We start from the raw sequence: 25,346 nt of genomic DNA, 5'->3' as shown, positions 1-25,346 counted from the left end.
TTAAATAAGACTCGAAAACTTTGTAATGTGTTAATTTTCTTTAACTAGTTAATGTATTGTATGATATGTATAAACTATTTCTAATGCAATTGTTTTTATAACAATATTCATAGAATCACAAATTTTAATTCATCTTAATTCCCTAATTCACCTATTGAGAGATGGTATAAGCAATATAGACTGAGGCTATTTGAGAGTGTAGAACATGAAAAGTATAATCTATTAGACTTCGTTTTACACATTAATGTTCTTTTAAATTTTACATTTGGTTAGAGAATTGTGAAATATTGTAAAGAGGAATAGAATATTGAAATATGTTCATAAAAATTCATAGATTGATGATCAGAGGAGTGTTGAAAGTTTTGAAAAATTTATAAATATATAAATAGTTCTGGAAATCTTATCCATTATCTATGAGATGATGATAGCTAACAGGAATTAGCATATAAGTGTTTCAATGAATATTTTAAAATTGAAGGAATCTTCCAAACAGAAATAATAATAAAAGATATGGCTTTCTTGCACATTTATGCTGCCTAGGTTTATTGGTCATCATCTCGTAATCACTCTTTTGCGATACTACAGTAACAGTGTGTCGTTCATTGAAACGATAATCTCGTAATTACTCTTTTTCGATACTCCAGGAATATCGTGTTGTTCATTGAAACGATAATCTTGTAATTACATTTTTTCGATACTCTAGGAACAATCGTGTCGTTCTTTGAAACGAAGGTTTCAAACTCCGTTATTGCTGCATCTGATCTCCATTCAACATTTGATGTGAAGCTCGATAACACTCGTTGGCATTTCTGAATGGAAACAACTCTTTCCCAAAACCTGAACGGAAGGTAAGAAACGTTTAATTGTCAATACTTTCTGTTTCTGGGGCAATAACGCGTTGTTTAACAAATATTGAAGAAATTTTCAACGACCAAAAAGTCTCTTACTGCTTCATCTGATCTTGATTGAACACCGTCATTGCTGTTCAATCTGCTCTTGATTGAGCACCGTCCTTGCTATTTTGATTGAACACTTGATGTGATTTGTCAGATCTCGATTGAACACCGTCATTGCTCTTCAATCAGATCTCGATTGAACATCATTGTCACTATCTCGATTGAACACGATGTCCACCTAGTTAACTTTCGTTCTCTAAACCCATTGTTTCTAAATAGAAACGGTGTAAGTCATCCCCTCCAAAACGAATGACAGAATCTTTGAGTTACCAACAGCAAATAGATAAAAATTGAACAGCTATCTTTCACTTGCATGGTTATAGATAGCGAGTAGATAAAAGTTGACCAGGATGAGATTAGATTTGAAATATGGTTATAAATTTTCTAGTTTGGGATTTGTGCATTGTACAAAATTATGCAATTTCGAAGAATAGGGCTTCATATCTTCCCTTTATCCAAACATAAAAACAAATATATATATGTTAAAACACTTTCGTTTCCAATATTTTTATTAGACGTATAAAAAAAGGGACGATCTTACTAATTCAAAGTAAGCAGGAAAGTGTACGTTAACCTACAACGATTAACCAAATCCTAAGTAAGAAATACTAGACCATGGTGGTGCACAAATCAATGTGCTATCTTTCTTCCCACACCACCAGCCAAAGGAACGAAACTCAGTACCATTGTATAATTTGTATACAATTGTATTATTAATATGTTCCAACTTCAAAACGAAGTATATATAATTTGTAGTCCCAACTTCTAAGTTACTAGGTATATATAATGTGTAAAAGATGTTTGTATATGTAGTATTATGCATATATTTGTAAGAATTATGATATCATCAAAGATTGTACATATTAAATTATTTAAGATTAAAAAATTTAATGGGTTAGATATGAAAGATTGTTCAAATACAGACATTCCAATATATAATTTTATTTGAACATCAAAACGATTGGTCAAGTTCTATCCATATATTATCTAAATTCAAACTTAAATCTCAATAGCACATTTATTTAAAGTGAAACATAAAACTCAATAGCAATAACTAGAATCTCAATTTCATATTATTTGAAGACAAACTTAACACTCAATAGCAACAGGTAGCTGAGTAATTCTATATACAACAACAGCACCGTTGTGGTTAGGGATGGTAAATTTTTCATCTCCGCCGGGGTCCCGTCCTGTTTATAGTCGGGATGGGGATCTTTTTAGCTAAATGGGGATGGGGATGGGGCCAGATTATGAATCCCCGCTGAGGCCGGGGGCAGGAGTGGGAATGGAATAAACCCGTCCCGCCCCGATTAAGTGTGAAGTTACTAATATACCCTTACATATAATAATTTATTACTAAATTAGATTTAGTATATATATATATGTATGAAAATAAGAAAAAAAAAAAAACAAAAAAGTGGTTTTTTTAATTAAAAAAAAATTATGGGACCGGGGGCAAGGAGGGGATGGGGGATAAGGGGGCGAGGGTGAGGGCAGGAGCGGGTATGGAAATGGTAGCGAAATTTTAAGTAGGGATGGAGGATTGAAAAATTCATCGGGAATGGAGATGGGGAATGGAATCCCCACCCTGCCCCGTTGCCATCCCTACTCGTGGTGAGCTTGTGCCTTCAATGGTTTCAGGTCTCCACACTGAATTTGATTCCCATATTTACACGAAAAAAATAATAATAATAGTAATAATAAAAAAAATAAGTAACACCATATTTACCGGAACAATAAAAATTAAAACAAGAAGTAACCCCACATAACAGTAGTACAGTAGCACAAGTACAACCACAACAATATGGTGATGATGTGGAATGGGACCTGATCAACACTGTATACTCAATAGTTTTGAAATAAAATTTGTGAATTAAGTAAATTAAAATCAACCCCAACTCAAAAATTCTTAAATTAATTATTATTATTATTTTTTAATAAGTTAAATTAATTTATTTTCACAATTCTCCCCCTTTTGTGCCTTTATTAATTATTATTTTTTAAACGTGATTGTGCATGCAAATATAAGATAAGATACTTAGACAACAGACACAACATAAATAATAATAATTCATTTGATAATAAAGGTCATGCATGTTGGACTAAAGGGAAAAAAGTATATGATCAATGTTGTTTAAAAAAACAAAATAATAAAATAAAAGTGTTACACAACTCAAAGCGAGAAGAAGAAGAAAAAAACTTTTAATTTGAAAAAATATTCCATCAAAGTCATATGTCCTTGGAAAACTCAAAGACACAAGTGATCAGCTACTTAATAGTTTTGAAATGAATTTTGTAAATATTACTCCTCCTATTTCAAAAAAAGAGTTACGGTTCTTAAATAGGATATTTAATTTGGGACGAGGATAGTAATTAATTGAATCTTACCCAACTCAAAAAAAAATTAAATTAATTTATTTTCACATTCCTACTCTCTTTTTTCCGTCTTTAAACCATAGTGTGCAAAAGATAGATAAGATATTACACAACAGACACAGCCTAGTAAAAAAAAAAAATCATTTGAAGCTAAAGGTCCATGGAAAAGAAGTATACGATCAACGTGATAAAATTACTAAAAAAAAAGTTACAAAAATTAAGAGATACGAAAGAAAATAGTTTAATCTAAAAGAAAAAAATTCACTGAAGTCATGAAATACCCAAATAGAGCTGATCACTGGAGCCTTTGAGTTTCAAAGGACATACCTTGCTTGTCTCTCTGAAACACCTTCGTTGCAACACTAAGCGTAGGGTGAGTTTTTGGGTTTGAGCTTGAGCTTGAGAGAGAGAGAGAGAGAGAGAAGAGAGTGGAGAGAGAGGGATGAGATATTGGCTGCAGAGGCGGTGGTGTGAAACTTAATTGTTGGGACGTAGTGAAACGTGAGCTCCTTTTGGTAGCTATTGGCAGAAGAAGCTGAACAGCTGTCCAAACTCCAAAATTACTGACCCAAACGGTTTGCTGTCCCAACGTTAAACACTGTCGCAAACACTTGTCTCAAGGCCATATGATATTTAAAAAAAGCTTTGAATTAGTATAATTAATAATCAATTTATATTTCAGAGAGTTTCTATTTTCATTCATCTCTAATTTTTTTAATGGACACTATTAAATGGAGTTGCGAAAAAAAAGCCTATCGACTCAAAAGGCATAAGTTTGCATAACTCAAATAGCATAAATCATAATAACATTAAAAGAGTAATGATACAAAAATATTTAGTCTATTTTTATTGCCATTTCAATAGTTAATTAATTATTTATTTTTAATATTATAAAGTTTTGAGACAAATATTTCTGTCCGTCACGTCAATTATGAAGATCAAGGTATTCCTGATGCCCAAGTACTATTATTTATTTTTTGGGGATGCTTTGCGCCCTAAATATATATTATCATTATTTTTAATATCATGGGCTAGAGTTATATTTTTTATTTTAGCTGCAACTTAGGTAAATAGAATAAAATGTCATTACTACATAAATTGCAGGAGGATTGTCCTTTTCTTTTTTCTTTTTTCTTTTTTTTTTTATCGTGGAGTAGAGTTATATTTGTCATTTTTACTTTTTTTGCTACAGCTTAGCTAATAAAATGTCATTACCATATAAATTGCATGACTTTTGTTTTCTTCTAAAGAAAGATATGTGGATACATCTATACATTATTTCTTGTAATTTTTATGGCACCAAGTGTTCGCTTGTATTATAGAAGATAATAATAAATAATTTTATATAATAAAATAAATGTATTTTTTCTAATTTTTTATTATAATATTATGATTGCTAATTTAGACAATTTTAAAACTACTAACTCTTTTTTTTTTTTTTTTTTTCTTTTTGGGAAATTCCAATAAGTATATTGGATATAAAGTGATCATAGTGTAAGGGCCCAAGAAACTTAATGCGGCCCAAAGCGACCCAAAAAAGGAAACAAATCAGAGGATCAAATTCACAGACAATGCTCAATATTTGGCCCAATTTAGGATTCAAACGTTTGAATTAAATGGATAAAAAATGATGATGATATTCAAATATCAAATAAAAGTTCTAAAATTGATTAGAAATCCATTTGTATTGAATTATATTGAATAAAGTTGTGTATTGATACATTTTTGTCTCCACGTGCGACCCCAAAAAATAAAATAAAATAACTAAGACCCCAAATCTCCTTAGATATGGATATTAGATTATGTTTATTATTTGGTCTTTTCCATAATATTTGATTTCACTAATTTTTTTTCTCTCAAATGTGAGATTCTTTTGGGTGGACCTTTACTTTCAGAACCTAGCTAATGATAACAGTGCAGGAGTCCAGCTGGAAGTTTGGTCAACAAGGACGTTGAGAGTCAAAAGCTGGCTGAGCAAGAAGTGTGGTCAACGAGGATGTTGGGTCCCACGGGTGAAGGGGAGCTAAAAATAGACAATATTATATTTGGGTAAGGTGAGGGCATTATAAATGATATTAGAGCCAGAGCCCAGCCGAAAGTGTGACGAACGATGACGTTAGGCTCCCACGGAAATGATTGTGATGATCTCTGTAGGCGGATGTAATGTGAACGGGTATAAGATACTGAACGAGGAAATGATTGTGATGATCTCTGTAGGCGGGTGTAATGTGAACGGGTACAAGATACTGAACGAGCTATTACAGATTAAGATTGTCATAATCCCACACCACCTTTATATAATATTAGAAATTGTAGAAGTGTAGAGAATATGTTACAGAACCTAATAGAATGTTTATTCAAATTTGTAGAAATGTGGAGAATATGTTAGAGAACCTAAAAGAATGTTTAAATTTGAATTTCATTTAGGATTTTTTGGATTAGAATTTCATTAGTCATTATTTAGTTTTTATTATTACCCTCTATATATATATTGGGTCAGTAGCAGTAGTCAATTAAGTAGTATGAAATTAAGTTGCTATAAATATAATTTTTTTTTAGAAATTTAACAAAGTTGGTTTTAGAGCTCATGTATAAACACTGATGCTATAATAAAATAAAAGTTATAACAAGTTTAATAAAATATGGTAAATAATATAACGTCAGGAAGACGGTAAATAATAGTATAGTGTTGGGAAGAGATGTTGATTTGTGGGACAGATGTTTCGCATGCAGAGTCTTTATGATAGCTATGAACAATTGTTTCACATGCACAACACTTACGATAACTATCAGACAATTGTTTGACATGCACAGCTTTGTCACAGGCGTGCACCATCTCTATAACACAAATAAATAAACTCAAACATATCACCTCTCTATAACCCATCTTTAGTCAATCTTTAGTCAGGGTAAGAAGGTGATGGAAGCTGCAGAGAGATGCTTAAATCGCCCTCTACGTATTTTTTGGAAACCCAAAGACACAAGTGATTAGTTTTTAAATTTAGGTATTGTTTATATTTAGATAAAGTATTTTATTTTTTAACTATTAATTTGTATAATTTTTTTATACTAATGTTATCACATTCATCAAAAACTTTTTTATCTTACTTCATAAATGAACCATGAATCAAATGTTTTGCAAGATTTTTTTTTTTTTTTCTTCGAAGAAATCATGTTGGGTTGCTTTGTGTACCATTGTATGTTGCATTGTTTGTTGGTTGCTCATTCCTAAGCTTTTTTTTGTTGCATTCTTATTCTTAATTTTTAATGCTGAAAGAGAAAGTTGTGTTTCATGCTTTGATAGAAATTAACGTTCTAAAGATTTTATCCTTTAGATGAGTTTCAAATTAAAGAATTAATTTTAAAACTTTCAATTATTGCAGGTTTTCTACTCTTCTATTTTGTGTAGAAGATGATGAACATTTGATGGTGATGATGGAAAGCATATCATCAATCATTTTATCATTTTAAGAAAGAAAAGACTGTAGAGAAGTGTGAGCGTGCTTTATAGCGAGGCACGAGTAATAATACGAGTTCTCAACGTGTTAGATTTAGTACTTCTTCAAAATCGAGTTCTCAATGTTAGATTTAGTACTTCTTCAAAATAATTATTATTCATTGTAACTTCATAAATATTTATTTTTAGGATATGAAAGTTAAGTCCACAACTCAACAAATCATGTGAGATAAAAATTGAGCGGCTATGTATAAAGCCTTTCATTCGAGTCTTGAGCCACTTGACATTTTCAAGTGTAGCACAATAGAATTTTGATGTATTATGCAACTTTTTTCACCAACACAACTCTATATACGTCGCATCAGTTTCAAGGCATCAAATAAATTTTTGCAGAGTATCGTTTTTTATTGCAACTTGAGCGTGAAATTGTCGAGTTTGAGAGAGAGAGAGATGCGGTGGAGTCAAACTAAATTGTTGGGACTGAGGCAGTGTTGGGTCCAATTGTTGAGAGATTCTATGTCATTTATCATTAAGTTTTTAATGGACACTATCAAATGGAGTTGAAAAAAAAAAAAATTTACTCCCTCCGTTCAAAATACCCATATTATTTTGGAATAGAGAAAGTACAGTGTTGTGAGTCACTATTTTTAAAGTACTCAAAATATTCAATTATTTTGGGATGGAAAGAATATCTAAAAATATTCAAAATATTTAATTATTAATATCTAAATATACCCAATTATTTTGAGACATATAGAGTTTCTAAGTGTAGCATAAGTTTGTATAAATTATAGTAGTAAAGAATAGCATAACTCAAGAGTAATGATATATATATATATATATATAGTCTATTTTTATTGAGATTTCAATAATATAGTGTCACGATTGACATTTATAATATTTTCCTATTAAAAGTAAATTAAATTTTTTTTTTAATTTTATATAATTTTGGGACAAATGTTTATATCTGCCAAGGTAATTATGAAGACCAAGTTGGTCTTGATGCCCGGACCCAAGTATTATCATTTTCTTTTATATTATGGGCTAGAGTTGTATTTGTCATGCTTTTTTAGCTGCAACTTACCCATATAGAATAAAATGTCATTACTACATAAATTGCATGAGCAGTTGTCCTTTTCTTTTTTTCTATAATGGAGTAGAGTTATATGTGTCATTTTTATTTTTTTGTTATAGCTTAGCTAATAGAATGTCATTGCACGACTTTTGCTTCCTTCTAAAGAAAGATAATTGCATTTAAATTATTTCACGTAATTTTTATGGCACCAAATGTTCTCTTGTACTCCGTATTAAAGAAGATAAAAATAGACAATCTTATATAATAATATAATAAAAAATTTTAAAATTTTTTATTATAATATTCTGATTGCTAATTTAGAATAAGCTTCTTTTCGGGAAGTTCGAATATACTCGTGATTATAGTATAAGGGCCCAAGCAACTTAAATTTTTTATAATAATATTCTGATTGCTAATTTAGAATAAGCTTCTTTTCGGGAAGTTCGAGTATACTCGTGATTATAGTATAAGGGCCCAAGCAACTTAATGCGGCCCAAAGTAATCCAAAAAAGGAAACAAATTAGATCATCAAATCCACTGACGAGGCCCAAATAGGATTTAAACATTTAAATTAAATAGATATGCATATTAGATTATGTTTATTACAGTACTTGGTGTTTACATAATCTTTGATTTCACTATTTTCTCCCTCCAATTGTGGGATTATTTCGTGGAGACCTTTACTTTAAGAACCATACAACCAAAGTTGATCTCTTGTGTGTTTGGCATTCGCTTGGATCACTTGTTTGTAAGGGCGGATTCAGGAGTTGTTAATAGGGGTGGACTAATATATTTTGGGGTAGGCTAATACTAATTTAATTAGACTCCATGTGGTTTGTCGAATCTTCAAGGAGATTTCCTCACATTTGTAAAAATTTAGTTATACCCCTTACTTTTTATGACACGCATCACTTTCCCCCCTCGGTCAACTGTCAAAGCTGGCCAAAGACATTTTTTGCTGACATCAGCAAAAAAATAAATTTTAATGCCTAGATTGCCCCCCAGGTCATGTTAGGCTACAGTCTATATAGTGGTTGAGTCCGGCAACGCTTCACTTACAACCTTCAGTTACATCCTCTGTAGTGGTTAAGTCCAGCCACGCTTCAACCAATTCCATGACCCAACTTGACGAACCCAGTTCAATCAGATGAATCCTAACAAAGACGACCAAGCCACTCTAGTTCCGGTGAGCTCCAAGGTGCGGCAAAACCCATATCAGTTCGACGATCCTACCCATTCGTCCATACAAACTCCACTGATTTTTGCATACTCAACAGTGATAGTTGCAAAAGTTCGTACGCCATGGTAGACCACTGAGAGCTTCACTGGCGAAGATTGCACTAATCGACTGCGACCAAACTGGTCACTGCCGGTTAGGCATGTCAATGGATCGGATTCGGATTAGATCAATCAAATCCATATCTGATTTGTTAAGCAAACGGACTATCGGATTCGGATCACTAATGGGTTTTGGGACTAAATGTCCCAATCCATATCCTATTTAGCTCAGACTCAGATCGGATCGGATTCGAAATGGGATTAAATTAATATTTACAAACATATATAATTATAAAGGGTATGATTTTATTAGTATGTGTACTAAGAGATTTATTAGCATATGGATGAGAACACTACAATATTTATATATAACATTATTATTATTATTATTATTATTATTATTATTATTTTGGATTTTTTAGTTACCTCTAATACAATTCTAATAGAAGTATTGATATATATATATATATATATATATATATATATATATATATATATGTGTGTGTGTGTGTGTGTGTGTGTGTGTGTGTGTGTGTGTGTGTAAAATTATTGATAAATAATTATATATATATAATTATTTATATATATAATTTTAATCGGATCGGATCAGCATAATCTATATCTGATTTGTTATACTAATGGATTATCGGATTCGGATCGTAACCGGATTATCGAATTTTTTGTTCAATCCATATCCGACTAATCAGATCAGAATCCACTCCATTGATAGGTCTACTGCCGATGCCTTCATCACCTGCATAATCGTCAGAGTAGTGTCTAGTTGTTGCTCAAAGTAGTGACCTACTGCTCTAATTAACGCTGGCAGCAACCGTGATGGTTGTTACCTTCTTTTGCTTCACCCAGGTTGCCGGCCCTACCCAAACCAAACTATACTAGTCAAACCAAAATTATTCGCTTAATTATGATTTAAGGAAAGAAAAATAAAACTGTATCCTTAAAATACTGTAATATATTTATTCATGTGCCTTTTTTATATAAGGGACGAAATGTAGAAAATACATCATCAATATCAAAGATTCATGATTGACAACATGAAAACTAAAATTGTCAGTGGTCTAGCGGTATCAGCCTCTGACTTCCCAAAGGGAAGTCAGGGGTTCAAGTCTCAGAAGAGACAAGTGTGTGTGAGTACCAACTAAAAAAAAAAAAACTAAAATTGCAACAGTAATTTACCTAGTTATAAAATTCTGCAATTTTTTTATTTCTTACTCTAGGAGATCCGAAGTTATACATAGTCACAGAAATTTCCCCATGCCTAATAGACATGAAGAAGTAGAAAATTTTTGCCACCAACTTAATTGGACTGCACATGCTTCTAGACAAATCTTGATGCACAAAACTTCCACTATATTCTGCGTCAGCTTTGTTTAACATATGAATACTTTTACTTAAAGGGATGCTTAACTCCACATTTAATGATTCAAAAGTGTTAGCAAAACTGATATATGAACTTTCCAATGAGGACGAAAAATCATTTAGCCCTTCCAAGTCGTTCTCATCATTATCATTCAAAAATAGGTCTATGTAGTTACTTGGTTTGCAACCATGCCAAAGCTCCATATTGGACAATTCAATGCCATTATCATTGTCAGACCATCAGTTATGTTGTCTAAGGTGGCCTTTGAAGCTGTGTTCTTGGAAGCCTCCACAAGTGGATCTATTGTAGCTAAAGTATGATAAATTTCCTCATCTTCAACTACTAAAGGTGGATCAACAAAAAATTATTTTGATCAACCTCAATAATGTCAGTCGTTGCCTCAACAAAATTATTAGGATCCTCCTTGTTATTTATTTCTTTCTTTTCTTCAAAGCAATTATTCTTGAATTTCAATTCTTGTATAAACTTGACCATTGTATGAGGTGATTGAGGCTTGGAAGAAAACAATAAATTGGCAGAGGGTTGAACCTTTGTACACCTTGGCCGATAATCCTCGTACGGCTGAAATTGGATTTCCTCGTACTCTTCATAATTTAGTGGAATAAACTTGGCTTTCAAAATACGTTTCATCTTAAACCAAGATCATATCAGTGTTTTTCTTTATCATGCATGGGTAATCTATAACTGTTCCCACCAAATAGAAGCCCTTCCCTTCAATTTGTATGCAATGAGTGCCACATTCTTATCCTCTGGAATCCCCACGTAATCAAAGAACCTCTCAAAATCTTCTAGCCAATCTAGAAACTCTTCGACATTAAAGAGACCATCAAAACTAGGAGAAAAATTCCTAGAATCATAATCTTTATAATCATGATATCTTCGTGCATCTCTATGAACCCCAAACACCTTTTCCTCATAAGCTGATTGACTATGCGGAGGGAAGGGGTTGGGGTTATGATTACAAATAGGATGAACACGATCTACGTCATTGCGCAACCTATTGTTATCGTAGTTCTGTTTTAGACCCAACTTAAGCCTAGTAAGAATTACTTGAATATCTTGCAACGTTTGCTGGGTTTTACGTTGACAATCTTGAAATTCGGTCCTAAAAGAAGCCACTCTCTGTCGATCTTCGTCACCAGCAAGGTTGCCACGAAAACAATCAATTGCCATCAGTCCAAGAAAAGACAAGGCTCTGATACCAACTGGCGTAAGCGAAAACGATAAATTTGTTCACGATGAACAGGTTACCTTAAATCCACAAGGTGGGTGTTTTAAATCCACAAAACAAAAAGATAATTTAGAGAAATCTGATATATTATATGATAATTGAATGAATAAAAGTTAATTATACACTTGGCAGTACATGTATTTATAATAAAAGAAAACCTAACACTAGAAGAAAACTAAAAACTAAAGAAACCTAATAGCAAAAGGAAAACAATTCCTCTAAGATATTTAATAAAACTACACTTCTTATAAAAAAAATATATAAATAAAAAAATATAAAATCTAAATAATAAAAATTACTAAGTAGATAAAATTGTCCTAAATTACCAACTAATGTAAGCGGAAGCGATAAATTTATTCACGAGGAACAGGTTACCTTGAATCCATAAGATGGATGTTTTGAATCCACAAAACAAAAAAATAATTCAGAGATATATTATTTGATAATTGAATGAATAAAAGGTAATTATGCACTTGGCAGTACACGTATTTATAATAATAATAAAAAATAAAAATAAAAATAAAAAACCTAACACTAGAAGAAAACTAGATACATAAAAAAACCTGATAGCAAAAAAAAAATAATTCCTCAAATAAATATAATAAAACTACACTTCCTATAAAAAATATAAAAATAAAATAAATAAGAAATCTGAATAATAAAAATTACTAAGTAGATAAAATTGTCCTACATCAAAGAAGAACCATTAACAACCACCTTCTCCAATGCCTCTATAGACCATCTACTTGCTGCCACCGGATTGAATGAATTGATTACCATTGATTCATCCAAAGCCTTGCTTAATGTAGATGATAATGGTGGTGATGGCGATGTTGATGGTGTTGACGTGTTCAAGTGGAAAAAGAAATTCACATATGTGAGTTGTGTAGCAGAATAAATTGTGAAAAGTTTAAGTTTTTATCTTAGAAAGGATTTAATTTTGTGTTTCACTATTCAATTAATTCTACCAAAATTACCTGAATAATTAAACAATCACATGCAAGATAAAAACAAGTAAAGTTTAGAGATGACAGTAGGATTTTTAGCGAGAAAACCCCGATTGACAGAAAAGACCAATCGTTATGGGAAAAACCCTGTGGATTGTGCAGTCCATAACAAACATATCCACTATGTTTGAAATAAAGTACAATGAACTCTGATTCAGGCTCACATCTTATCGTTATACCAAAAACCAATAGCAAACAATCCCTGGCTTTGCGACTTCTTGTCCAATAGCTCTTGACCCTAGGCATATTCTTGATCTCTGTAGAAGGATTGCTGGTATATTAAACAACACTCCACGAATACTTTAGCCCCTTCAAAGTGTGATCATTTCACCCCATTTTTTCAATTCTGAATTTTATGGAGAACGAATAGATCTGCTTTCTCTAATCGTTGTTAATGCAATATTCAATAGACTTGCCCCCCATTGAATTTTTAGAAAAATCTAATTTTATCTATAAAATCTTGAATAATTTTATAAATGCCCCCATAACTCTTTTTTTCCCCATTATCTCACTCGCACCTATATTGCACACAAACACTAGCCAATAACTCCATCGTCTCTTGTCTCCATCTCGGTTATCTCTCCTTTCATCTTTCATGGCTCTCTCTAAATAACTAAATAAATAATTTATTTTTATTCTTTTCGTGGACAATCCATCTCTTCATGGAATAAATGTAAATACTAAAATGATAACAAAAATTCTAATTCATTTATGATTGGAAAAATGAGAAAATACCACTAAGTTATTACCCTTATAATATTTTTAGCAGTGTTGTAACATTTTACAAACATAAAACTAATTAAATACAATTGTTAATGTATTTCATGAAAATATTATTCATTTATAATTAAGTTTAATATATTTTTTTTAATTTTTGGATTTTCAAGCTACTGAATATATATATATGAAAAATTGAGAACATTTACAAGAAGGGCCATTAGGCCAAACAATCCATTGGACTGAACAAACAAGCCCAAGAAAAGGTCATTTTTACTTTTGAAAATGATAATTTGCCCGACTACTAATCACCGAAAAAAACCGACAAGACACATGTCAATAATAGATTAGCACAACCTTACGCACAACCCTTTTACCTTTTCTTCAATCGTTGTACTCTTCATCCGTCTCATCTCTCCCCTTTCTCTTTCTTGCGGCAGACAAGAATTGTGTGAGATGTCCGGTGACAAGAACCTCACCGGCGCCACCACTAACTACTAAACTTCAACTTATTTTTTTTCTCTTTCAACCTCACCACACTTCTCTATCTCCAGGTCTTCCACCACCGATCTACAATCCAAATAAAAACTCCACCTCCTTCGTTGATTTTTATCATCTCGCTAGGTAATTAGTTCCAGTTCCGGCCGGTTTTGGCCTTCATCTTCTCCAACTCCACCGCAGTCGCTAGCGTTTTTTCTGAGCCGGACCAATTCATCTTTTTCTCTATCTTCTTAAAAATTAATTCAATTTTTGTCTATCGAAGCTCCCATATTTTCAATTCATTCCTCAAAACCAATTCTAGTATAAGAAACCAATTAAATTTGTGTCCCTTTCGAACCCATCCCTCAAAACCAATTCTTATGACGAGGGCGACGACGGGCTGAACTTCGAGCAAGGAGTCCGGCAACTGCAAGGAAGAATCGCACCGGAGATCGGTGGCTCCAAACTCCAAACGAGTAAAATTCTTTTAAATACACCTTATACACAAATTCTTTAATGCTCTAACAGGCTTGAAACTTGTTTCTATGAAAGAATAAATCAACACTACTCTATCTCACTCCCTAAAGACCACTCTATAAGCATTCGCTAAACTATTAAAAATAATGAAGACATTCTACCCTTGCATCCAAAATAGCAGTGGCCAAACAAGACAAGCATAAAAATCAAAACCTGACTCATTCCCTTCATTACAAAATTGCCGATTTGCCCAAACCCACTAATCAAATTCTCTCTCCCCACTCCCGCCATCTCTCTCTCTCTCTCCTCGAATTCTGTGCTGCCTCACTCACATCCGATGCCCAATTGGCGTCCCCATTCACAAACAACTCCCCACTCGAATCAGTCCCCATCGCCACTGGAAAATCAGAACAAGTTACGTAAACCGCTGACGTCCCCACCAAGCAACACCTCCGCCGAGTCCTATTTCGATCGTGCTCCGTCCGGACACTGAGCGTGACCCTCGCTGCCTCCGCTCAGATCGGCAAGGTCTCTTGCTGTGAACAACATTACTAGAGGCTGAAACTTTTTCCGTTCGTGTATTCTACATGGATGAAGAGTACAGAGATTGAAGAAAATGTGTGCACAAGGTTGTGTTAATCAAATGCCGACACTTGTTTAGTCGATTTTTTTCGGGTGAATAGTAGTCAGGTCTTATAGCATCACTCTTTTACTTTACTATTGTTTAAAAGTACCCCGACTTGAACAAATTTATTGTCCATGCCTGGCTGAAAGAATTAAAATTTATTACTCAAGTGAACAATAAGATAAGGAGCATGTTTATATATTATAGGGCTGCAACTTGGGCGGGTTGGACGAGTTTGAGGTATAACTTGAGCCTAACTTATTATATGAAATACTAAACTCAAGCCCAACTCTAAACCTATTTTCAATCCTAACTACTTAACCCGAGCCTAACCCATCTTTCTACTTTTAAATTCGGGCTTGCAACTTGGGCTTGGATTTCATGTTTAAACTTTGGGTTAATTCGAGTTACTCATATGGCTAATTTTCATACCAAAAATTTAATATAATCTTAAATTAGTTTTAAATTAAATTACTCTTAAATAAGAAAAAGTTCAAAGACCTTTTTTTTTGTAGATTTTTAATAAATTACAAATAAATTCTTAGAAAATGAAGTCTCCGAAATATTAACATATAATAAGTTAAGATTTAACAAACGAAATTGAAAAGAAAAAAGGTAATCATAGTTTAAATATTATGTATAATGTATTTTTAAGTAAAAATATATATGAAAATAATATTATAATTCGAGTTGGCTCGGGTTGCTAGTACTTCAACTCAAGCCCAATCATAATTCAATTCGAATTGAGATTTTTCAACTCAAACCCAATTCTATTTATAAAAATAATTGCCCAAATTTATAAAAATCGATCTAAATTCAGGTTCGGTTCGAATTTTCTAACCCAAGTTGCATCCCAAATATATTAGGCAGTGTAATATATATACATAGGTATCAAATTATCAACGTGTTAGTGAATTACTGTATTGCAAGTAGCCACTAGTATGGGCAGTGGTCCCAAAATGACAACAGTGCCCCCAACTACTTTTGAGTGGAGAGGTCTAAATCATGTGGGTCCAAAGAAAAAGGTGCAGACATTACGACAGTTGAGTGGATTCTATATATGATCAGAAACCAAAGGGACTTCACACTCCTACTCTAGAGTCTCAACTGCTCTAATACTTTGCAATGATATTTAGGAAAATAAAAGAAAATGCTTTTTATTTAAAATATTCTGTCTGAAATAAGATCATGGGTCACATATATATGAGAATTCTTATGGACCCACCATAAATTACATCAAAAGGTGGTAATACATTAACAAAAAGAATAAAATTATGTGCTTGTTGAATATGCATGTAATTACAGTTTCTTATACAAATTAATATATACTCATACTATATATTTGCATTTATAAAAAAGTTTAAAAAAGAAAAGAAAAAAATTATGGGTCAGCACCCACATCAGTAGTTGAACCAATTCCAACCTGCAACCATGGAGAGGAACTACCACTTATGTTCATGTCCTTCAACTCACTTAACTTTGCTAACTTCACTTTACTATCTGCTTCATCATCCACATTTTCCATTGAATTATGATTGATGTTGTTCTTGTTATCATGATCGTCTTGGTCGTTGTTGTTTTGATCATAGTATTCGGCATTATCGTCTTTGGCATCCACATCTATCCATGATTGCAAGTTTATTTCTGTAGACACTTCAAAGCTCAAAGGGTTCTTCGGGTCCCGCCGGATTCCGGCCATATCGTCAGCCGGAGCAGGGAGGTTGAGATCGAGCCCAGCCTCAGATTTGCTAAACTTGCTTCTTCGATGAAATTGTTCAATGTCATCATGAAACTGATGAAATTTGGCCAAAGAAGACGTCTCGGGTGAATTTGAAGTGATCCAATGACACCTCTTGTGTCCACCCAAAGCTTGTCCTGATGAAAAAATTCTGTGACATATTGAACATTCATGAACTTTGGATTTCCTCTTTGAAACCCCAGCCATTGCAGCACTAGGGCCATGATCAAATTGTAGACTTGATGTTGATTTTGGCGGGATCAAGAATTGATCTTCATGTGTGATCACATCTTCATCGGCTAGGGTACTATTGTCAAGATGATCGAATCTAGCTGCAAAACAACCTTTAACTTTTTTGTGACTAGCTCTATGTCCACCCAATGCTTGGTGGGAATTGAACACTTTCTTACATGCTTTACATTCAAACATTCCTTTGGCAACCCCTTTGGCTTTGTCAAGGGTTACCCGATTCCCGGCAGCCGCTAGCCCCACCGGAGCGATGAAAGCCGCCGGTTTCCGCCTCTCCTCCTCCTTACTAGCGGAAGCACAAGACTCCTCCGGCTCGGCTTCCAATGGATCAACCCTAGCATTTGACAACAACATTAAGCACTTGGCTAAATCTTCTTCCTCACTAGATGGACATGTTGAATTAAAACTACCCACTTTAGCCCTCAATGACCTCTTCCTCTTTGACCACCCACACCCTCTCGGTCCGGTGCCGTCCTCCCCTTCCGACTCCGGCGACGACAAGAACGACTCGGCGTCCTCGGAGCTGCATTTCCCATGCTCAAAGAAGGATTTCCATGACAAGAATTCTTTCCCACAATTATCACAAGCCCGGCAACTCTTTAACCGGTTAGGGTTGGTCCTCAACGCGTACATTCGCTTGTTCGCCGGTGGCTCGTTCCCCCTGTCCTCCCAATCAGCCGCCGGATCCTCGTCGTCGATGTTTCCGCTCTCGTCTCCTATTCCATGGGCTCTCATGTGTCCTCCTAAAGCTCTTCCACACATAAAACCCTTCTTACATATTCTACAAAAGTGCTTAAAATTCGATTGTTGATCCACCATAAATGCCATTAATAATTATACAAGTAACAAGCAAGCTAGAGAAAGAGATGTAGAGAGAGAAAGAGGTAGAGAGAGAGAGAGAAAGGGGGGGAAGGAGAGAAGAGAAGTAATGAGTTAAGAATGATGAAGGGAAAATGAGGTGGAGTACTTGGTTCTTGTAGTAGAAGTTGTTGCAGGGTTGTATGGTGAAAAGAGGGTTAGTCCTAGTTTTTAGTTGGAGTATTGGTTTGTTGTGGATGGGATAGAGAGAGAGAAAAATAGGAGTGTGAGTTGAGAGTGTGTGACAAGTGGAGAGAAGGTAAGAGGGCGATAGACTTTTTCTACCACCCTGTTCTGGTGGCGCCGCCGGTCAAATAAATGAACGGAAGCCAAAGAATATGATAATATTACTAAAAATTATATATATACACATACACACATGTAAATATATATATATTACTATTTTTATACATAGAGATGATATGTATATATTTGAATATGGTGTGGTGATTGACTGAAGAGTGTTTTCCGTTGGTCCGTCCAGTGTTAGAGAGTAAGAGAGAGAGGAGAGAGAAAGAGGAGGAGAGAGAGAGTGGTTCTAACTGCCAACCTATTCATATCCCTTCAATTCCAAGCCAAGAAAACTAACCATGCTTCTCCTTGTCTGTCGGTTGGTCCAAGCTGCTTTTCCACACAATTATATCCATAAAAATATATAATTAAGGTTAATTTTTTTAGCTTATATGATATATATACATATATGATTAACATTAACCCAAAAAAATTAGTTAATAATAGAAAAGAATCAAGCCATCTACAGTAAGTTGATCATTTAAACGTCAAATTGCTCGCATGCTGTCATAGGCCCAATCACTATAGACAAAAGGGCCGACAGATCTGCAAAATTACTATATTTTTCAGATTTTTATTTACATCACCTAACTGTTTTTGTTACAAAAGTTCTTAAATTACTAGTACAATGTCTATATTTATGAGACTCTTTTTTTCCTTCACTTCACCCTTTCTCTAATGCAACTACGTGACGGAGGAGAAGTTATCAACATCAACTTTGAATCTACAGTTAATAAAAAATTTCTGAAATGTTATAGATGAATCTGCTTTATGCTTTGCAATATATTTATATATAATTAGATATATATATATATATATATATATATATATAACAACGTAAAGAAACTGTCCAAAACTTTTAAAAATTACAAAATGTAATACCCTTTTGCATTGGGCTTGTTTTGCCTTCGGGATCGGGTTCGCTTTAGGCTTGGCTCTCCTCTTGGTAATGGTTACCTAAACTCTCAACCTTTCCACTAGGAAAATGAAATATTAAAATGACATGAAGAATCTTATATATATATATATATATATATATATGAACATTATATAGAGTTCGATTATGGAATCTTTTTTTTTATTTTTTTTTTATTATTTTTTATTTTTTATTTTATTTTATGTGTGCGTGGAGATTGACATCATTATTATAACAACTATTATAATAACGTGATCACATTCACATAGATGCAATTTGATTCGTCTGACTTTTAGACAATGTATCACAACTATATATATATTTATAAATCAAAATATTATTAATGTCAAAATTGTATGAATTTTTTTTTTTCCTATTTGGTAATCACATACACATGCCTCCATTGAGGTTCGAATCCCTGACCTCCCTTTGGGAAGTAGGGGCCTGGTACCGCTAGGCTGTTCTTATTAATGTCAAAGTTGTATGATTCAACGATCCTACATCATATTTTCATTTTATAGTCTCGCACTATCTATATTCACTAGACAAATCCAACTGTAGAATCAAAACCAAATCATTAATGCACTGATAGCTAGCCTCGATTGTGTTAATGTTCATTTCCAGATTTCTAAGTACATTTTGATATACATAATGTATGCATATGTGTTTTAGCGCAGAGAGAGAACTAAATAAATATACCCTTCTGCTATTGGATGATATCTTTAATGTTACATTTGGTTTGTAGGAATAGAATGCCCATTCCAACCATTATGCAATTTAAAGTGGGAAAGATCATTCCATTGGAATGAAAATCCATTCTACAACTAAACCTATGGAATGACCATTCCATTTCTAAGTAAATTTTTTTTAAAAATCAACTTTCTAAAATATCCTCGTATTCCAAGTCTAAAAACAATAATTACCTTCCACCACAACCACCTCCGCTTTTCACCACTACCACTAATACCACCACCGCCACCAACTTTCACCATTACCCATCGTTTTCCACCACCACCACTGCCTTTTACCACCGACACCGCCACCGCCACCACTACCACCACTACCACCACTTCCATCGCCTTTCACCAACGCCACCTCCACCACCTTCCACCACCACCACTACTGCTTTCTACCTCCACCACATTCCGCCACTGCCTTTCACCATAGCCACCACCTTCCACCACCGCCTTCCATCGCCACTGCCTTCCACTGCAACTGTCACTGCCTTACACCACTACCGCCTGCCACAACAACCTTTCACCACTACCGCCATCGCCTTCCACCACCTTCCATCACCACCACTGCCACCGACTTCCACCACTACCACCGCCACCGCTACCACCTTTCACTATCGCAACCACCTTCCACCATCATCACAGTTGTGATACCCCCCGATTTTCGGATGCGGGCTGGCCAGGCCCACGCCCGATTACCTGAAGATACCAAACTAATTAGCAATAAACGAACACAGAATATAATTAAGAAAACATGAATAAATAAATTGCTGAAAATAAACTAGAATGATAAACCAAAAAGAATTCCGTCCTCGGAATTCACGAAACTCTGAATTATCTGCTTTTAAAATTCACTTCCGTTCTCGTGTGAACTCAGCTCTATTAGTACGAATAGATTTATTCATAACTTGGCAACTAACCCATGCCTCCCTAAGTATAGTTATTTATACTTTGGCAAATCAACCATGTCCCCCTTTTTGTATATTATGTTATACCGTGGCAAATCAACCATGCCGATAATTCAACCATATCTGTGGCAAATCAACCATGCCGCCTTAAGTATATTTAGTTATACTTGACAAATCAACCATGCCTTAATTCAACCATAGACCGATTTTAAACTCAACGAAGAACGAAAACACCCATAGTCCGAGCATGCATATCAAACGCATAACATGAATTTAAAACCAACCAATCCAGATAGACAAATTAAACATATCCTACATCATCCGGTTCACTTGACTAGACATTCGATGTCCTGATGTACCTTATCATCGTCCGAGTGTATTGAAAAGAAGTGCCGATTTTAAATCGCAATTCATTCTGACAACACTAACAGAAACCACGAAACCTCCGTCAGCACCTTAAGTTCCTATTTGAGTAAAGTAACACCTCCATGAAGATCAACCCCAATATGTGCAGTTGCCTTCCTTAATTTCCGTGATAACAGCCAGTGTCATTATTATATAGGCTTAACTTCAACTACGAACGGAACAACAAATCAAAAAATATGAATATTCGATCGGTTGTTAAGAGCGTTCACTTCCCTATTCCCTTCCACTAGATAGAACTTAATGCAAAGTGTAAATCACCACTTTGATGCATTTAAGTCGTCTTGTAATCCCCTCTAGTCATATGAATTGATGTCCCACTAGTTCAAACAAACCTACCTCCCAACCAAAATCCTGTCTATTTTGTTTAAAGAGTCAGCAATCCCTTAACTAAATTCGTGAAAATGCTCTATCATTTCCACTTTAGTATAGAAATTGACTACAAGGATTAAATAATCGCGAATGATCTAACTCGACCTTATCAGAAATGGCGTCAAAATCACCACGTCCCTCTGCTTGCCGATCCTCCAAACATCAGCTTCATACCGTGAAACATTTTGTTTTTACCAGGATGAATAAAGAACTAAGAGATATGAATTTCAGTCCTTATATTCTCCTTCCTGTTTGTCTACAGAAAGTACCAACTGGTCTTGTACCACCAGCTTCCGTCTACACCCATTGCTTACATCGAAACATCGTCAAAAGCTAACCCTACAATTGTACCGATACATCACCAGCAACTCCTCTAAATGACCCCCTCGTAAAATAATGTCTAGATCACGAATAAACTGATAAAGTTTTCATCAGTCCACTATCCTCCCTCGGCGTCATTTTAATAAGTACCTACCAGCCCAAAATCCTCCATCCAAACCATAGTGGCATTACAGTGATCTTTACTTACCACAACCTCACGAATCCCCAAAGCATTAACAATCACCATTATTATAGCGTTATAAAAACGAATCCCTACCTAGCATAGAGCATATCAAACTAATCATTGTAGATTATTTGACTCGTATTGGTAGTTTAACTATCCCATCTTCAATAGCATACCATATTAATGCATATCCAGGTCCAATAGATTGGCTAGAAGTTTGTATTTTTACCTAATCCTATGACCATACATTCACAAATCCTAGCGTACATAGCACTATTACCCATGTCATTAAAATAATAGTTGGTTGATCACATATTTGTGTCCCCAACCAATCCATATTCCCAATCCGGACTAATTAACACAAAATAAAACACGTAATAATAAAACTGAAACACATAACAATCAAAGGTGAAACACGTAGATACACACAATACACAAAATAACCAAAATATAATTCTACTTAAGACATACTCCATTCCAGAGAAGAAAACCTCATTTGAACTCAAGTTGCCAAATTAAAGTTCATTTCATAGTTTTGTTGGTAATCATCCAACCTTGAAACCTATCCATTAACCATAGCGTAACAGCACCATCATTTGCCTAAACAAATATCCAAAGTCTTAACCATCATACTCCTTATATGCGGAATGCAAACCATCGATCGCGGCTTTACAAAGCAACTTAAAATGTCACCACCTAATTCCCATACTCTCCGGAATGTGATATAAAATCACGTCTTCGTTCTGATAAGAACTCCATCCGATTCCTAAACTCCTAAAGAGTACTTCTCAAATAACTCCCGGAGAGACGATACAAAACTTTAAATATATGTAAATTGGTTCACACCAACTCCATTAGTACCATTCACTATACTGCTGGTGAATGAGAGCACACTTGTGCGATTCTTCATCCTCAAGCTTCTATATCCCCTTTTCTTGGATACGTGGAAATCTCTTCCCTTAGAATCCTCTTAAGACTCCTACTCTTCGCTTGTTTCCTTTTTGAGAACAACCGAAGTTGTGTTGGCCCCGATATGTGGTGACCTAACACCTACACCTTACTCCTTCCTTGGCTTATACTTTCTAAGTAGTGCCAACTCTGAAACCAAACCTTCAATCCCCAAGTTCTGTTTCAGGCAAAGAACTCAACAACATACTCCCCTACTCCGTTAGGTCCGTATCGCTTTCGTCGTGGACCCCATCCTCCTCCTAGTGTCAACCATTCTATAACTATGGAATATAAATAACATCCGTTCCTCCTAACGAACCGTAAGGAGAGTACAACGAATCCTAATATGGCTCTAAGTTTTTAAGAGACGTAACGCGGAAGTCTTATAACGAAAACACTCCTAAGGACACTAGAACCTGGAGTGCTCTGATACCAACTGTGATACCCCCGAATTTTCGGATGCGAGTTGGCCAGGCCCACGCCCGATTACCCAAGGATATCAAACCAATTAGTAATAAACGAACGCATAATATAATTAAGAAAATATAAATAAATAAATTGCTGAAAAGAAACTAGAATAATAAACCAAAACTGAAAACCTCAGAATAAATTTTTTATAAAAAAAGTATTAATCTGATACAACCAACTTTTCCAATTCTAATACAACTAGGGAATCCATCTGGTGGACCCCTAATAAAACCAACACTGAGAAAAGAACCACCGGAAAGGAATCCAACGCTAAACCATATAGGAACTGCCTACGTTGTCGATAGAATAAGTAGTCGTCTCTGCTCAGCACGAACAAGCTCTAAGACCTAATACCGTCCGTTACCTAAAAATAATAATGGGTCAGGCCCACGAACAAGTTCTATCCTAACTTTAATCCAAACAGAGACCCGATACGCAGATACATCCTAGATGTCTCAACCATATCTATATAGTCCGTAAATAGATATATTCATATAACCACACTACGGGACTCTCACTAGGCTATGCTGAGGTTCTCAACCTGAATAGAAGGCAACATGTAAAAACGCACCTGAGTTGGCATGACTACCTAAGCCTAACAGGGTATACCTCAACCAGCATAGCTAGCTACGCATCCTACTGCATATACGCTCCCTAACTGTCGACTATGAGACTCAAGCTCAAATCACAGTACCATAGTTTATATATATAAATTCCCATCCAAACCAATGTAGTGCCGCTCAACAGTTAGTTGCCATGACACGACATAAAATTAGGATTTAAATGTTTTAATTAAATCCCTATCCATTCTACTAACAGAAAAATATAAACAACCATCCGTTATGTCATTCAACTGTTTTAGTTGACAGGACATGCATTCATGTAGGATTTAACTATTCTAGTTAATCCATTTTGTATATATGAGTGGGTTGGAATTAGAGTTTTGATCTAATTCATCCCTCCGTATGTCACCGTCCCATACCGGTACATACATGCAAATGATCTACAAATGATGCAACATTTTATGCAGTACATCAAACAAATCCATATAATCCAAATAGATAATAAACAAAATTTAAACAGTTCATCATCTATAATCCAGAATCAATCCACGTAACTAACAAGACAAGTTTTAATAGTTCATCAAGTTAATTATCTAGCATCCATCCAAGTAATTGACAGAAAATATATATAATTAATTCTTCAATTAATTCTAGGCCAACACTCAATTAGATTGACAGAACCTAAGTACTAGTTCACAATCTAAGTCCAAACCCTAATCCAAATAATTGCAATGTAATGCTTAATATTACAGCAATTAAAATTCCAAACTTAAATCCATGCATTGCAGAAAAGAATTTAGTATTTCAACCATTAACATCCAAGTTATGCCTAGACCAACCTTGTTAAATAAATGATCACAGCGTGCAACCAAAATAAGATTTATAAATATATACCTATTTCGTTAAATTGCTAAAATTAAATTAGGCAATTAAACTCCTTCCATCCGTTAACCGCCTGTACCGCTGTATACTCTCCTACGATTAAATCCAAGAGTACAAGACATTAATTTATTTAATGTGCTCTACTATAGCCTAATATCTTGTTTAGAGTCCATGCTACAATCCGTTAAACTTTTAAAACAAGATTTAGCAATTTAGTCCTTCCTATTCGTTAGCAGCGTAGAAAGTTGCTTATTTTTATATTGTTTATTCCATTTGCCTTATGGACCAAAATTATACAATTAGAGGGATTAAAATCCATTAAAATTACTTTTAGAATCTTCATTCCAGTCCCTGAAACTATTTAAAATTCCAAACAACGCCCAAACAGTGTCCGTACAGTGCCCCAAACACGT

General features: G+C 34.4%; 1 protein-coding gene across 1 annotated transcript; it reads right to left on the bottom strand.

Annotated features, from left to right (window-relative positions):
• Positions 1-16,289: 16,289 nt before the first annotated feature.
• LOC132298612 (zinc finger protein ZAT1-like) lies at positions 16,290-17,893 on the bottom strand. The gene has a single exon (XM_059795014.1). It carries the CDS (start codon positions 17,891-17,893, stop codon positions 16,460-16,462), a length of 1,434 nt encoding a protein of 477 aa, XP_059650997.1. The 3' UTR covers positions 16,290-16,459.
• Positions 17,894-25,346: the final 7,453 nt, after the last annotated feature.

This window comes from Cornus florida, unplaced genomic scaffold (genome assembly GCF_030987335.1).
Source record: "Cornus florida cultivar Cherokee Brave unplaced genomic scaffold, ASM3098733v1 CherokeeBrave_3.0.0_Hap2_Chr03, whole genome shotgun sequence".
NCBI classification, from domain to species: Eukaryota; Viridiplantae; Streptophyta; class Magnoliopsida; order Cornales; family Cornaceae; genus Cornus; species Cornus florida.
This window is presented reverse-complemented; position numbering and strand designations above follow the sequence as displayed.

Bases quoted from the DNA above. Each gene is read 5' to 3' on its own strand.
- LOC132298612 (XM_059795014.1), bottom strand. From the start codon at position 17,893: ATGGCATTTATGGTGGATCAACAATCGAATTTTAAGCACTTTTGTAGA.